The sequence below is a fragment of the Cupressus sempervirens genome, chromosome 10 (genome assembly GCF_028749045.1).
Source record: "Cupressus sempervirens isolate cs-2001-9-10 chromosome 10, ASM2874904v1, whole genome shotgun sequence".
NCBI lineage: Eukaryota > Viridiplantae > Streptophyta > Pinopsida > Cupressales > Cupressaceae > Cupressus > Cupressus sempervirens.
In genome coordinates this window covers 342,402,874-342,420,436 of record NC_143127.1, presented here as the reverse complement: position 1 = coordinate 342,420,436, position 17,563 = coordinate 342,402,874, and the positions used below count along the sequence as shown (strand labels likewise).

Here is a 17,563-nt window from a genome sequence, read left to right as displayed (position 1 = left end):
AAACTTTGATATTTTACATAAAAAATTTATTGCAGCAGCCCTTTGCTTTCATTTTCCACAATGGGTAAAAAAGATGAATGTTGGAAATATAACAAAGAGTTTCCTAGAAGAACCAAATTTCAAACAAAATGTATATGTTGTAAAGAAAAAATAAATTCTGGAGGCATTTATAGATTGAAATACCACATTGCTGCTATACCTGGACATGATGTTACAATTTGCACTCAACAAATGCTGAGGCAAAATGCACTTGTTTAGTGGCATTGAAAAAAATTGAACAAGACAAATTGAATAAGAAAATGCAACTTGAAGGGTTAAGAGGTATTGGCTCCCATGCTCCCGTAGCCGCATCTACATCTGTATCAGCTTCCGCATCCATAGGTTGTGTTGGAGAGGGTTCTTCCAAGCCTCCTTTTCATCCTAGTTCTAATGCTCATGCGAGTGCTAGTGCTAGTCGGTCTTATACTGAGACTGAGTCCAACTCCAACCTATTGCGGCCTAAAGTGCGAAAAAACAGAATGGATAGTTACTTTGTGCCCCGCACTACTCCTAGCTCCCAACCCACGCTTGAGGGTATGGGTTTGAACAAGGAGATTCATGATGCTGCTAGAAAAGAGATTTGCAAATTTTGGTTCTTTTGCAACATTCCATTTATTGCAACTAGGTAATTGATTCTTTTTTCTTTGTTTTTTTTAAAGTTAAACTTAAAAGTAAAAGTAAAACTTTTATTATATCGACTTGTTTTATCATTATGATTCATTGACTAATCATAGATTCGCTTTACAAGCTTACATAATGATTTGAGTCTTTGACATCTAAATTTCTAATCATTATCTATTTGTAACAGGGCTCCATTATTGGCAAAACATGATAGATGCAGTTGCTATTTGTGGCCTGGGGTTTAAAACCCCAACTGAGGCTGAGTTGAGTGGATATCTCTTGGATGATATGGTAGAGGATATGAGGGTTGAGCTTGAGAACCGAAAAGAGTGGATCGAAAAGGGTTGCACCATCATGACTGATAGTTGGACAGATAGGAGGAATAGAACACTCCTCAATTTTCTTGTATCCTATGGAGGTGATTGATCATTCTACTTTCCTACATACATAATTGTGAATCGTGATTGACTATTTCAAATTTTGATTTGTTGATTGCTAATTTGTAAATGATCCATTATAATTCGTTGTTTTGTAGGATATACCATGTTTCTCAAATCCATTGATGCATCCGCTCATGTAAAAAATGCCACATACTTATGTGAGGTTATTGAGGAAGTCATAGCAAAAGTGGGGGAACATGATGTGGGGCAGGTGGTGACAGATAATGCAGCAAATTTTGTTGCTGCAGGTAAACTTTTAACTTTTCAAGTTTTGAAAATAAATTTATTTGAATTTTGAACTCTTTCTAATTTTAAGTTTCCTAAGTTCTAACATGTTTGAAATTTGAATTTCTAATTAACTTAAAATTGTTGTAGGTAAACTTTTGATGGAGAAGCACCCCACCATATTTTGGTCCCCTTGTGCGGCACACTGCATTGACCTCATGTTGGAGGAAATTGGCAAGCTTGAGTGGGTCAAGTCATGTGTCGAAAGGGCAAAAAATATATGCAAGTTTATTTATAATCATTCATTTGTCCTTAACACAATGAGGAAGTACATAGGAGGCAAGGAGTTAGCTCGACCAGGCATCACGAGGTTTGCCTCGAATTTTATCACATTGCAGTCCTTGTTGACATCAAGGGACGATTTGAGGAGCATGTTTGTTGGGCAGCAGTGGATTTCATCTTCCTATGCTGCAACCACTGCAGGGGTAGATGTGGTGGATTGCATATTTGATGATGATGGTTTTTGGAAACCTACTAGAGAAATCCTTAAGGTAAATTTATTGCAATTTAACACTTAGTATTTTACAGTTTACTATTTAGTATTTAATATTTAATATTTAATATTTAATTGTTTAATGATTTAGTTTTACTTTAAGTTATATTATTTTATATTTAAGTTTTGACTCAAATTTTTGTTTTACTTTATATTTAGGTCACTGAGCCCCTTGTATCTCTCCTACGAACTGTTGATGGGGAGAAGCCCTCTATGGGCTACATATATGAGGGCATGGATAGGGCCAAGGAGGCCATTAGAGCCCAGTATGCAGGAGTGCAGGAGAAGTATGCCCCTATTTGGGATATCATTGATAGGAGATGGCAGAATCAGCTCCACCAACCCATCCATGCAACAGCTTACTTTTTGAATCCGGCATTTCGTTTCCGTCCTAACTTCAAGGCGGATGAGGAGGTTCTCACTAGCTTATATACAGTGATCCAGAGGTTGAGTAGTGATGAGGATAGCGCAGCTACAATCATTGAGCTCGACAAGTTCAATAATAAAGAAGGGCCACTTTTCTCTGGCAGGATGGCCATAGATGCTCGAGCAACAATACAACCAGGTAAAAATTAAATAATATATTCAATGTTCATGAATCTAAACTTAAAGTTATGACTTATAGACTTATAGTTATAAATTGTGCATTTTAAATTTTAATTGTTGATTATGTAATTTTAGAATTGTAATTTGTAAATGAGACTAATTGTTTTTGTTTTCCCTTATTTTAGATAGATGGTGCCAAATGTTTGAGGCCACAACCCCAAAACTTCAAAAAATTGCCATCCATATTCTGAGTCAACCAAGCAGTGCTTCTGGATGTGAGCGCAGTTGGTCCATGTCGAGCACATCCACTCGAAGAGGAGAAATAGGTTGACTGTGCAGAGTTTGAATGATCTTGTCTTTGTTCATTACAACCTTCGTCTTAGGATCAGACAGATTTTGGGCACTGACTCCTCTCCGATCATTCTGGAGGTGATTGATCCAAAATCAGAGTGGCTCATAGAGGTTGTGGATCCAGTCTTCATTGAGGAAGACCGTGCGTGAGTTGACCAAGTGGATATAGAGGCTGAGGCTGTGGCCATGGTAGAGGAGGCAGCTAGAGCTCGTTCAGGCACTGGCAAACGCACATGCGCACGCACAAACACTTGTAGACCTTTTATAATTGGATTTATAATATATTTGAAAACTTCAGAGAGTTTATAGCATTCGAATACTATAAAATTTCCATAGTTTTACAGAGTTCCAGAAAGACTAGATTGTAGCTGGGGGTGCAATTATTTATATAGGATCTATTGAAACCGTTATCAAGATCAACAGGCAGTGTCCCTAATGGAACACCCTATCAAGATCAACAGGCAGTGTCCCTAACGGAACACAGGAGCAGAGACCCTTTCTGAATTCAATGTGGTACAGAGAAGGGTTAAGGGGCAGAGCCCCCAACACAAGCCAAAATTAAGGCCTTCAAGACCACATGGACACTAATGACATGCACCATGTTTCATAATCTCATCGCTATGTTTTTAACTTTTCTCAACACCAAGTTCCTACTATTTTTAACCAGATCTTAATTCTTTAGAGTTTAGAAAACAAACACTGAAGCTACAAAATCTGACCCATCTATATGATGAGGAGTACACAGTTGATGGCAGGAATAGCATCATTCCTGAATATAGTTAAATATCAACATTGTAAAATTAAAATAAGAGATAAGAGAGTGTGCATCCAAGTAAACAAAAACAGTAACAGTTGTTTGAATGGTTTATTGCCTACTATTCCATGTAAGGAGCACTTCTTTCTTCCAACGTAACCATTTGTATGTGCCATCATGTTGTCTGCTTGTTTTCACTTTGAAACAAATCAAAACATTATACTGACATAGAGAAACTATGGAGGTAACTCGCAATTGTATGGAACACACATATTTTCAAATAAACATCATCATAATTAAGATATTGGGATTCATCTGTATAGTTTTGGAGAAAAACTCAGTGAGCCACAGCTCATCAGTAATGGTTCACAAGAACCCATCTCTCATGAGAATGAATGAAACACTTACACTCATTGCATCTAGGTGATGCTCACAAACGTGAAGCATTGAAACTGCCCCCTAATACTCCAGCTCAAGTGCACTTAACACGGAGTTTCCTCCAAGGTTAAGCCCACTTTGCTTACAACCCCGTTTGTAAAACCTTCGTTAAATGTTGTGCCTTATGAAACATTCATTGTAAAGCCCCTTAAGCACGTCAATAGATTAGCAGAAGATATTTCCACAGCAAGTCAAATTGTGATATTACTATCAAGATTTAACTATGTAATTTTTTAGACAAACTCATTAGCCTATTTTTCATGAGTAAAGGTTTGCAAGAACTAATTTGTCATGAGAATAAATGGAACAATTAGCATCATTGCATTTAGGTGATGCTCACAGAGGTGAAGCAGCGGGACTCCCTGAGAAGTCACCCATCCTAGTACTACTCCAGCAGAAGCACATTTAACAGCAGAGTTTCCTCCAAGATTACGCACATTTTGCTTGCAACCCCATTAGCAAAACCTTCAACAAGTGTTGTACATTATTGTTCAAATTAGCTAAAATACAGAATCTAGAAGTGAGAGGCACATGCCCAAAGGATAAGACTCAATTCTAGTATGGAGTGACTTTGGTAATAAAAATGACAGACAGACACAGAATGCATGACAAAATTACTCTGCAAAGAAAAGCCTATCAAATAAAATAACTTCAGAATAAATACCTTGCTTCCAAGCTCCTGGGAGATACCCAATGCAAGAGCAGTTTTTCCAGTACCAGGGGGACCTGCAAGAAGAAGGGCACGACCAGCCATCTTCTTCTGACGAATCATGTCCACCACCAATCCAGCTGCTTCTCTCGCTTGCTCCTGCCCAACAAAACCTGCAGCCAAAGGCAAAGGACAGCCATCCTCCTGCAACCACAAAAGAGAACAAAAATAACAAAGCACTAAGTTTAAATAATTAAGTAATACAAACCTTAAAACCCTAGCAGGGCTCAAAGAAATTAATGCTTTAGTTATGTTCTTTGTAACTACTAATATCACCAAAATATTGGGCACAATTTTAAAATGATGAAAGAATATAAACTAATAAAAACAATAAAACTCATGTTTCCCAGCAACCCTGCGCAATATTAATATAATCGTTAGCTTTTGGACATGCTTCACAAATAAATGTACCCAGCATCAATAAAACAAAAACAAAGTGCCTCTAAAGCCCTCTAAAAACAAACTCTTTTGAAATCAGTCTACATTTTAAAAACCCAAAGAACAAAGATTGCAAGTCCTTTAATGCCCAGTATGCAGACACCCATAAACAATATTTCATTAACTTCTAAGAAAAGTATCAAGTCATAAATAGTTCTAGATTACAATGGAAGTAGAGCAAGAAGAAGGTTACAAACCTTGAGACCTAGGCCTTTTATGTGTGTATGTGTTGCAATCCGCAGCTTCTTTGAAGTGGACTGTACTTCTTCGATCTTCATTTCTTTCATCTGTAACAAGTTACCAGATGCAATAAGTGGACTGTAATTCTTCAATCTTCATTTCTTCAAAGGTGGACTGTATTTATCTCAAATGATAAGTAGCAGTAAGTTAGTAACCATGATGCAATTAATTCTATAATAGATCAGACATGAGTTCAGCATGAAAGGTACCAGATGAGCAGTCCAAGAAGAAAGCCAACAATACATGCAATAAGGGACTATGTACTTGCTGTTCCCAAGGACATAACTTCAAAGGAGCAGCCATAGTGGGAACAGAAAACAGAGAACTATAAAATACGGTAATGAAAAACAGAGCACATATATATTAACCAGGGCAAGTGCATCAAAGTGGTTCATGAATATTAAAGATCAATGCTTATACATTAATTCAAGGCTATTCAAGAGCATGGTGTTATCAATAGAACAAAACAAGGAAAAGTAAGTAATTCAATGGCAATACTATCAAGTGTTTACTATGCAAAAGCTGATAATAATAGAGTCAATAGTGAGCTATTCACCATCAGATTTGATATTAGCCAGACACAATAAATTCAGTGGTCCTTTGAATACTAAATGAATTCTAAGATCAGAGTGATGTTTTCTCAAGGACAATGATCAAATTGCCCAAAGATAACTTAATCATGACATGGTAAAGATCATGTAGGTTACAAGGATGGTCAGTTTCAGCTAACAATGACACTGCTATGGCCAGGAACGATCAGCTAAGCAGGACAGTCACTACGTATCCATGGCAATGGCATTGGTATCATTATGATTAAACAAAGACAATATATGTCATCATATTCAAAATGATCACCAAAGTGTTAACCCACTTGACAGACTTGTCATTGATATAAAAAGAACATTTGCAAACAACTAGGGAGCTATGCTATTGAATCTTGCATACAATATTTGGACATTATTTATATTGTAAATAAACATTTGCATACTGGGTTCATATGAACTATGACAGTGATTATTTTCTCAGAAAATTTGTTGCAAGTCATTGTTGATTTTAATATCCAACTCTCTGGAACTTCTTTTCAATGCCTACCGAGTAAATAAAAACAGTAATATCAGATGCCTTCCATTCTTATCAAATATGCAAATTATACAATTTTTGTTTTACAAGAAATGAAATGATCAGTGATGTCAATCATAGTTTGGCTCTTTGTCCTTACATTCTGTAAATTATAGAGACAACGAATGTTTATTTAGCTTTATAGAGAGCAATTTACTCACGTTACAGACTGAAGGAGTCAATCATGATCGTGTTTGACAAACAAAACAAATCAAATATTCAAAGCACAATGTCTTCCACATGGTGCATATTCTGAATCATTTTTTACATGTAGAACCATAACTACAAAAGACGGCGATTGAAAGACCTGTCATTTTCTTCAGGCATGAACAACAGCATAGAAAGACAAAGCCAACTCTTAAAGATTTGGTTATAAGATTTTATTACAAAATATGTATTCATGTGAAGTCCTTAAGAAGATCTCAGAAATTTCTCTTTTAAAAACACCATGTTGAAAGAACGGCATCAACTTTCAGCAGAATTATTATTCATTACCATTGGAGTTGACTCTATATACACAGTGTTTCATTAATCTGGAGGCATCAAGTCTTTACTATATTAAAAAAATTCAATCAATGATGACCTATATATTCTATCTGTGGTTGTCGGGTGAAGAGACAAACCAGATTTGGTTTGACACTTGTGCAAACTCACAAACTAAAGTCAATTACCTTTGTTTAATTCAGACAACGCTTCAATAAAATGTTGAAAGGAAAAGAACTGGTGATTGGAAGGCGATATGTGTTGAAGAAAGACACAGCAGTTGGCAACGGTGCAATAGTTTGTTTTGAAACTGCCAATGATTATAAATTATGTATAACATTTCTTTCATTTGGAAATTTGGTGTGTGGATCGCATGACAAAAACAAAACACTGCTGTCAGAAGTAAAGTCGTTGAATATGATATTCATAAGAATGTAAAAGACTTAAACATTTGTAACAAAGGAGCTCTTGAATAAAAAGAGTTAGGGCAAGATTCTCAGTAAAAGACAGTTGGCGGGATGGACTATTTGATGAAGATTTTGAGACTGGTAATCAGAGATGCTACAACTATAACAGAAAACAGTGAAGTAAATTTTGGTTTTGTGTGATCTCTGTTCTAACAGTGCTCTGTGTTTGAAATCAGAACTGTTGGTTTAGCAATCCGTTATGACATAATATACAGTTGATTGATTTGTGTTATATCAAAGTTAGATAAGTTTTGCTTCAGACATCAAGAAAAATTACATCTGCAGTATCATTCTTTCATATTGAAGTCAATTCACACAGAGAGGTTATTAAAGTTGTCCTGATTCATCTGAAGTCTATCTAAAGCATAGTTCCGAGAATCACAGCGATTCACGCGATTCGGCTATTCGATTCAAGCCAAACGATTTTTTGTGAATCGATGAATCGAATCAGCGATAAAGGGTTTATGAAATAAGTTACTGACTAAATTTTAAGGGTTTTTTTAATTTGCCAATTCGTGGCCGATTCGTTTCTGATTCATGGCCGATTCACGATTCAATTCGGCCTTACCGATTCCAATTCTTTTTACTTTGATCTAAAGCATACCTATTTGTCTATTTCAGTCTATAATAGCAGAGGTTGTAATTTGGGTTTATATCATTCTTAAGGTTGGGGCTTTGAAAATCTTGAAGTTGATATTTAGTTTGTTGAATTGTACTTTTGGATGAGTTGGTGCTCACAGGTTTTAATTTGTAGTCAGATTGTACAGGCAGAGAGCTTATGCCTTGGGGGTTGGTGGTCTAAAAAGACATCATAATATCCTGGTTTGAACTAAGTAGCACATGGGATATACTTGTGGAATGATCCACGGTTGAGAATTACACAGGCAAAAAACTCCTAATGGATTACTACAAATGCAAATATATGCCAAAAGGGAACCGCGACCCATCAAACAATCAGAAAGAATGATTTCACAATTGCCATGGCTGCATAGTTTTTGAGGAGGCGACATATTTGTATACAACAAAAGCCTCAAGCTATTCGACACAAAAACGTGTATGGCCTACCACAAGAAGAGACAGAGATATAAAAAGCATGTCCACCATGTTTCATTTGCAGTAAAATCGTAGCTTGAATCAAATATGGAAAAAAAGGTACCTGTATATTTCCAAAATCTGTGAAGAAATGTGAAATCTCCTTCAAATTGTTAAAAGCATGTCCAACATGTTTCATTTGCAGTAAAATCACAGCTTGAATCATATATGGAAAAAACGTACCTGTATATTTCCAAAACCTGTGAAGAAATGTGAAATCTCCTTCAAATCGTTAAAACCTTACAGAAACCCTCTATCTCAATATTGGTTTGGTGGATTTAGGCTCTGTTTGGTTGCCGGAATTAGGTGATGTCGGAGTTGTCCAAATCCAGAATACAGTTTTTGGAATCCGATTGAGACCGTTTGGTTCACCTAGAATTCATAATTAGAAGATACATTTCTTACGTTCGGTTGCATATTTTTGGAATTGGAACATTACCTAAATAAGCAAATTTTAAATTTATTTATTTTTAACATGAATGAAATGCAATTTAAAGATATTTTTTAACTTGATTTAAATCTCTGTTTTTTAATATTATTTTAATTTATTTTTTAATGTGATGTTTTATATGATTGAAATAAAAGCAAATCTAGGCCCGTTAATGGGCTTGGTAGGGCTAATCCTAATCTGAATAGGGAAAAGGTATGTTGGATGCCACCAGAGGAAGGATGGGTTAAAATAAACTTTGACGGGGCTGCCAGAGGGAATCTGGGGGTCTCGGGGTGTGGATGTGTAACGAGAGATGATAAGGGCAATACTCTTGCCTTCATGGCCAAACGACTGAGTGATGGTACGAATAATGTGGCAGAATGTTGTGCGGCAAAAGAGGCTCTAGTTTTAGGAGCTAAATTGAGCATTCGAAGAGTCCATCTTGAAGGGGACTCAGAGATAATCATTAATGGAATTAAGAAAGGGAAGTTGGAAGCGTGGCAACTCGACAAATACATTCAGCAAATCAGAGGACTGTTAATGGAATTTGAAGATTTTAAGGTTTCTCATACTTACTGAGAAGCAAATAGGGTGGCAGACAAGCTGGCTAATATGGGCGCGAATACAACTTTGGGGATTCATAATGAAATATATGAAGACCTTAGACTTCTCGTTTTAGATTGGAGAGAGGTTTTTATTAAGAGGCCAAAATTAAAAATACAAAATCCTTGCTGATTATTTGGGGAATGCAACTTTCATTATGACTCCATCCCCCGATGGCATTCATCAATTTACAGTATGCAAAGATCACAATCTCCAACATGTGTCAAATTGTGAAATCATTTTTTGGCACCCCAATGTATGCTTGCTTCCAGAGTGTTCGAAGCAAATTAATATAAGGAGGAAAGACAGGGCAATACACAGAATTTTATACAAGGCAAGCGGATATGAAGGCGAATTTTGCACTAGGATCAGAGAACTAGACACAAACTTACAAAGAAAAGATTACAATCCGGCATTTGAAGAACATTTTCATGTTCGATGATCCGGATTTCTTGGAAGGCATACAGCAAATGTACGGTTTGGAGTACCTGGATGATTACTGGAAGCAGCGCTCGAATTTGGATGTGGCCTCCCTTTTTGTGGCGCTAGCACTAATGGTGGGCAAATTGAAGGAGGAAGTATGTCGGGTCATGGCAGCTTGTGTCGACCCACAGTAGCTGTTGGGGTTGGAAGAGATAGTGGAACATGTTGTGTTGGGTGTGGGCGTAGAGATGAGACAAGCAACGTAGAGATTGATTGGAGGCGGGGAGTCTTCTGTACAACCCTTGGTAGTGTGGTCTTTGGCGAGTCCAAAAGGAGTCCACGTCCCCAAGGCAGAACAAGGATGGAGGAAGATAGTGGACTTCCTACAGGGGAGGATTAGAGTGTCAGTTGAGGACAAGCGTGGTTTCAAGAAGGCAACACCGCATAAGAGCGTGTTAGCTCCAGGACAGCCCCTGAGACATCAGCTCATGAGGAAGAATCAGAAGGAAGGGGGTGAATCCACGGTAAAGGGCACGTGGGTGGATGTTTCATTATTAGAAGAGGAGGGAGATAGCAGCAAGAAGCGTCGCTAAGTTCTATAGGGGACGCCAAGGCCGACATCTATGCCGGATGATCGATCCACTCCAACCTTCACATGGGAGGAGGTGGCTCATTGGTTCAAGGACTAGCCACAATATGCTGGTGGCAATGGACAGTGTCAACTCTTTGGGCACCTGTATGTTTTATTTTTGGGTGGTTTAGTGGGTTTGGGCAAATAGTGTTTGTGGCAGGGTGTTAATGCTCTGTTTATTTTTGTATAAACAAATATGTATGGCCTTGGGGATGGGTAGATATATGTTAGTAAGGTCTTTGGCCAAACTTTGCATATGGCAATATTGCAATTCCTCTCTTTAATATCAATACAAAATCATAATGTTACCTATCAAAAATAAAAAATAAAAGCAAATCTATAGGCAACATACTTGTTAGAGGCTAGAAATTTCACATTTAAAGGTATAAATTTGGTATGTACTTGGTGCCAGAAATTGAATTCGAAACAATGTTATGACTGAACATAACTTAAGAGAAAGACATATGGGTTTAAATTAAGCTTCAATAACTCATAGCTTATGCTGGTAGACATGAGTAACTCATACGCTATTGTCATTAAAACTTTAGAATATGAGGAGCCTCCATGGTTCAACATAAGAAGGAAAACAAGATGTTGATTGGTCTTTCTCCTTCCTAAAATACAGTATCTTCCATTTCGTCTATTGATACTAGCTTGTTTGTTTTTGGTTGCTGTAACCAGCACATATGTCACAGACTTCATAACTATCAGCCTCAGTCATTCCTTACACTCCCTAGTGCACAGTGTGATTACAGCTTGAGAAAATGTGTACAGCACTAATAACATTCTTGTTTCCTCCTCGGGTTCTTTGACTTGCTTAATAGCAGTGATGTTCAAAGAGTACAGTAATTTGGGTGAATATTAGATGACTAAATTGTGTGTTCATTGAATCATCTCATTTAGTAAACCATTTGAAAAGCCTTAATTCTTAAGCACACATCCTGCTTGGAACATACTCTAAACTGGATTTAGAACAGATAATTTATGTTTCACTCAATCCCTTTTTATTTTTAAATCATTTGAAAAAGCTTTACTTTCTGAGCAGACATTCAGCGTAGACCATGTTGTAAACTTGATTTAGAACATATAATTTATTAGTCATTTCCAAAACCTTAAAAATTAATTGTCATACCTCGTGCCCATCATGCAGTTGATAATTAATTAACAGCTACTCAGAAATACTGAATAAGTCATTCTTAAATCATCGTTTTGGATCACAATTCATAATCTATTCTCAGATATCTTTCTGATGAAATTATATGGGGATTGCGGGAATAGCTCAATATCATTTTCTCACCCTGATTATGATGAAGCAAGGAGTGTTGCACAAATTGGTACAAAAGTCAATTACACAGTTTTACAAGGTCCTCCAAGATAGATAGATCTATCTATAATTTTTCCTTCATCAGAGGATGTGAAATCATATTTGATCATATTGTATAAACCTTCTTAAATCATATTTGATCATACCAGTCAGATTTTCTACTTGTGTCCTTAGTGCAGAGATTCCTATGTACAGTTTATAACATTAATATTTAAACTTCATCAAATTTGTGTGATGTTTTAATAGTTGCCAGGAGCACGACATTTGCCCGCTGCACAAAAAATCTACAGTAGTGTCCATATCATTAATACTTAACATCATCAAATTTGTGTGACACAATAAATTATCTTTCAATTAATTTAAGTTTAAAATTTAATAGAGAACAAAAAGGCAAAAAGCATGAAACCAAAATGGAGAGGGTTTGTGACCGCAAAAACACAGAGACCTCAAAAACATTGTCACGCGTAGAAAAATGCAAAACGCATAATATCATATCAATTAGTTAAAATACATGATAAAGGTCTTCGAAACTGTATTTTTCATGCTCGACTTTATACAATTGTGTAATGCTCTTCAAAAAGCCCTAAAATTATCACAGGAACCCACATTCCATATCAAACAGGAGAACAAAAATATTGTCAACTCACAGCTAAGACATGGTCAGTGTAGCTTCTAAGTTCAAACCCTGCCCATGTTCTCCACAAAATGCTGATTTTTATATTTGCCTTGCCAAATACATTAAAAAATTTCATATCTCCATTTCGTTCAAACATGGCCGGTCTTTCCCAATTGCGATGCATTAATGTGATTTCATCAGAAGGGAGTAGAAAGTTTCCTTCAGAAGGGTATATGAATTGGGTTAGCACAACAGACGTGTTGGGTCAAACGGCACTGCATAAAGCAGCGGGGGGAGGCCATTGGGAAATTGTCGAAATGCTTCTTGCAAGTGGAGCGCATCCATTCAAAGAAGGTGACTGTGACGGGAAAACCACACTACATTTTGCGGCTGAAGCAAATGTTGGAGACATTTATAAATGTATGACAGAACTACCACAACTGCTCCAGCTAAAAGGTTTGTATTGGGGGCATCGCTATTCAGGGATTTGAAGCCTTCCCTGCACCCAATGGTTTCTGGGTGATGCAACTGAAGGCAGAGATGAGCCTCTGTGGGGATGTTCTGCGTGTGTTTAAACATTGAAATGAGAAAGCATTTAGTTGCGTTAAACACGAACCTGCTGATAACTGCCTCGCACACAAATCTCAGTAAAAACCCTCGACGACCTGTTCTGATGCTCCCCAAAACCCCCGTCCCCGTCAGAAATATGATTATCGATGTACAATAGGGTAGACTTGGAATTGTGCAAATGACGGAATTGATTTTCCAAATCGACGAGGTGGAAGATTGAAATCTAGGATTTGGGGGCAAACGGGAATTCATAAATTTTTATTCATTTTTCATACATACTTTAGGCCCCGTTCGGTTGCTGGCATAGGAATAGAAAATTAGAATGGAAAAATGGAATGGGAATGGAAATGAGGGATGGGAATAGAAATAGGCAATTTCAATCATGTTTGGTGCATTTGAAATTCGACTAGGAATATGTTAATCTATTGTTTGGTTGTACAAAAATAGAATAAGAATAAGATTAAGTTTTGTATTTTTAAAAACATTTTTCCTAAAAAAAAATTTAATTTATTATTTTTTAGTTAATTCATTTTCATTTTCATTTTTTTAAACAAATAGATATAATTTTTAAAAATGTTATTAAAAAAAAAATTTTTAAAAAATTCTAAAAGTAAAAGTAAAAAAAAAAATTCAAAAAAAAAAAAAATTAAAGAAAATTAAAAATATTTTTTAATGGAAAATCGGAATGAGAATGGAAATGGCCTATTCTAATAACAGATATTTTTTGGCATAGACATATGCTCATTTTAGGGGCAAAATTGGAATATGTCTTCATATTCCCAATTTCGATTGAGCTTATCAAACAGCGAATATAAAACATATTCTAATTTCGTTTTCCTATTCCACTCATATTCCAGCAACCAAACGGGGCCTTAGGGTTCGTTTGGTGACAAGCATAGGAATAGAAAATTAGAATAGGAAATAGGAATGGGAGTTAGAAGAGGGAATGGGAATGAAAAATGACAATCTCATTCTTGTTTGGTTCACTTAAAATCTATTTGAGAATTTATTTGACAATCCTTCTATTTATTCTGTAAATCTGTCAGGCAGGCAATGGCTTCTCTGGCTTCTCTTTGCTACAATGTTACACAAATTTCTTCATTCCTACTCAACAAATTAGTGAGCAAAAGCTCCTCCAGATCTATGGCTTCTCAGCAACAACTCCTCCAGATCTATGGCTTCTCTTTACCACTTCTTGCAATCAATATTTTTAGGGCTTTTCTAAAAAAATTGCGCTTGTATGAAATCCATTTCAAATTTTAAAGGGTTTTCCTAATTCTTTCACCCCTGTATGAAATCCATCAAATTTATGCCAACCACAACATTGTATTTTTCGATGTGAACATGAGGGCTCTAGACAGATTGCAAGGGCCTGTTTATGTGGGAACGAGATGAATGTTCAGACAAATTTCCCTGTACAAGTTTGATCCCGCAATAGCAAAGGAGAAGAGGGGATGTTGCAGGAGGAGGAAGAGAGTGGGTAAGGGCAAGGGAGAGCTAAGGATGTCGGTGAAGGAGGAAGAGGAAGAAGGGCTTAACATTGGGCATCCTAGCTGTAATCCAAGTTGTTCATGATCTCTTGTCCCACATGATCCAGAAGAGCCCCCATATATTGTGATAAGCGGGGAGAAATAAAATGACTAGACGGGGAGCCCTCTATATTCCGGCATAAAAACATCATTGACTAGACTGAGTAAGATTTGATTTGGATTCACCAACTGCATTGGGCTTCTGCCAAAGGCATTCAACAGTTCTGATTTTCTGGTGGAATCGATTCTCATTGTAGAGTATTAGGGTCAACCTCTCGCAGATCATGTCATTATTCTTATTCTTAATTTTTTGTTCCATCCATTCTATGCTGATGAAAGTGATGAAGAATCCTCTAGCCAAAAAATAAGTAATCCTATTCTCCATTCCAATTATAGATATTTTTGAGAATGGACTTATGCTCATTTTGGGCTAAAATAGGAATACGTATTCCTATTCCCCATTCCCATTCTGCGCACCAAACAAAGAATTAAAAATATATATTCTAATTCTCAATGACCATTCTCATCATATTCTAGCAACCAAACAGGCCCTTAGATAATTTGAAATTAGGTGATGTCAATTCTCGTTTAATTTGACAACCAAATGGGCCCTACAGCGGAATAGAAATTGGTATTTTTTTTTTAAATTGTCTTTTCTAATAAGGATGCATACCATCTTAGGGGGAATTAGTAAATGTTGAAAATCTAAATGAAATCATCACATATAAAGGATTTAACAAAATGCCTTCCTAAAACTCTATTGATAAAATTAGGCATATCTAAACTAATTCATTATAGTACAATTTGTAAATGAACACAAGATAACAAAATATAAAGACAAAAAAGTTGTTCTTTAGGATCTTGAAATAGGGTATGTCCCTTTTAATTTTGTATATGTGTAAATGACTTTACTCCGAACAAGACTAAAAGTTTTCTTCTTCGTTATTTCCTATTAGTACCCGTTTGAACAGATTTTTTTTTACTTTTTTTAGTAATATATGTAAAATATATAGCTTCAGTCTTTTACCGATCAAAATTATATATGCATAGTATCTAGTTTCAACCGATATTGAATATGAAACTATCTACCATAAGTAGTTTGAAAACACAACTTAAGTTAAAATTAAGTGTCATGGTATTTGGTTTAATGAAGGAATTTTGTATTCAAATAAGTATAGTGACTTTTCATTGTAATACATAACTTTTTGAGAATGAACTTATATATTTTTGTATGTCTTGTATTTTTTTTATTTTTATTTTTTTTAATATTATTATCTCATAAGCTTAGTTTATTTTTATTGCACAATAAATGTTGCAAATTTTATTGCATAGTAAATATTAATGTAAAATTTCACAGATATTCAGTGGAATATATTAAAGGTCTTGTTGAAAGATGGAAGAAAATGTTGCAGAAAATAAAAGAGAAAAATAAAGATATTGAATAAAATTTGTATTCATTGATATTTCTAACAATATGCAATAGGTGCATAGTTTATATAATAAACAAACTACCCCATATATGCATGATACAAATTAGATGAACAAATAGTTAAGAATAAATAACTGCAAAAATAACTCTTGAAATCATCATTCAAATCACTACTGGAATCATTGTAATTAACGGATCAAAAGGCATCGATCAGTTATAATTAACTTAACGCTAACACCCCCACCTTAATTCTAATTGGGGAGAATAGAAAACTAATGAAAGAAAGGAGATCAGTAGGAAAATCCAAGTGGGAATAAAATCCCCCCTAAAACTTTATAGAGAGAAATTCTTTTGTGACATGAAAAATATTGTGGACATCTGTCAAATCATAACCACCAAGGTGTTGAATAAAGAACCCACTCTAAAACCAAGATGAAGATCGAGATCAATCTGCACGAGTGCCCCTAATGACACTACTCTAACAATGAACATATGACAAACAAAGGCAAAACATCTGTTAATAAAATCAAAGATACAATAGACAATAATATGCATAGCTCCCTCAAACAAAATATAGATGGCAAATAGAGGCACAATATCTATCATTTAAGGATGCAAATGACACATGAGTTTGTACAAGTGACCCTGATGACACTACTCAACCATGCAAGAAGAAGATGTTGATTGAAAATACAAGTGTCAATCGTCTATTAATTTGATCAACTATGGAAGCAAAGAAAACATTTTCACTAAGAGGCATGACAGATCTACAAAAGCAGTGTATCACTAAAGAGAAAAGAAATACAAGATCCATGCAAAGAGAGCATGATCTTGACCTATCTATGATGTAGAATCGGGTCCAACCTTTGATGTTGTGACATTTTGATGTAAGGCTTTGCTTGTGGGCCTAAGCAGAATCAGTGGCTTCTGCTCGAAATAATTGAATAGCAAGAGAAAGACAAACATTGAAAATTCCATCTTGGAAAACTTGATCTTCAATACCTACAAATAAAAAAATGCATTTCTTTTCCTAAAAGTTTTATCTCCGATACCATGTAAAATTTTCTACAACTTTAGGATCTAGCTAAAAGAAAAAGAAATAATAATTGTGGAATTGAACAAGAAAGAAATAAAATTGGTCATAATAATAATAATAAATTATTGACTACGTTGTGCTCTTTCTCATTGATAATAATGATAACATTATTCGTGATTTATACAATTGAAACCACCATTAACATGAGAAAATTATGGTGAAGAGTTTCAATTATCACCAATCATGCATGGGCAGTTAACAAGAGACTATTTGATTAACAACATTAGTTTGGGAAAGGTCATTGCCCAAAATAGAGGATCACCGTCAAGATTGAACTAATCTAACCGTTGGAATTATCAACACTAACACTCCCCCTAATTCCAACTAGGGAGAATAAAAACAATGCAAGAAAAGAGGAAAGAAGGTCTTTTGTGACAAGAAAATTGCAAAAATCTAT

General features: G+C 35.7%; 1 protein-coding gene across 5 annotated transcripts in view; it reads right to left on the bottom strand.

The window, feature by feature from the left end:
* LOC149533989 (ruvB-like protein 1) overlaps positions 1-13,306 on the bottom strand; it is a 91,671-nt gene extending 78,365 nt beyond the window's left edge. The window contains exons 1-3 of one of the 5 annotated variants that reach the window (XM_089807111.1): positions 13,159-13,306; positions 5,312-5,401; positions 4,632-4,820 (exon numbers count right to left, since the gene is read on the bottom strand). In XM_089807111.1, coding sequence (XP_089663237.1) covers positions 4,632-4,820; positions 5,312-5,401 — 279 coding nt within the window. In that variant the 5' untranslated portion in view covers positions 13,159-13,306. Of the gene's footprint in view, positions 1-4,631; positions 4,821-5,311; positions 5,469-8,698; positions 8,746-12,573 lie in introns of those variants that run through there. The other 4 variants (XM_089807108.1, XM_089807110.1, XM_089807107.1 and 1 more) reach the window with 4 other exon arrangements.
* Between the last annotated feature and the right edge of the window lie 4,257 nt (positions 13,307-17,563).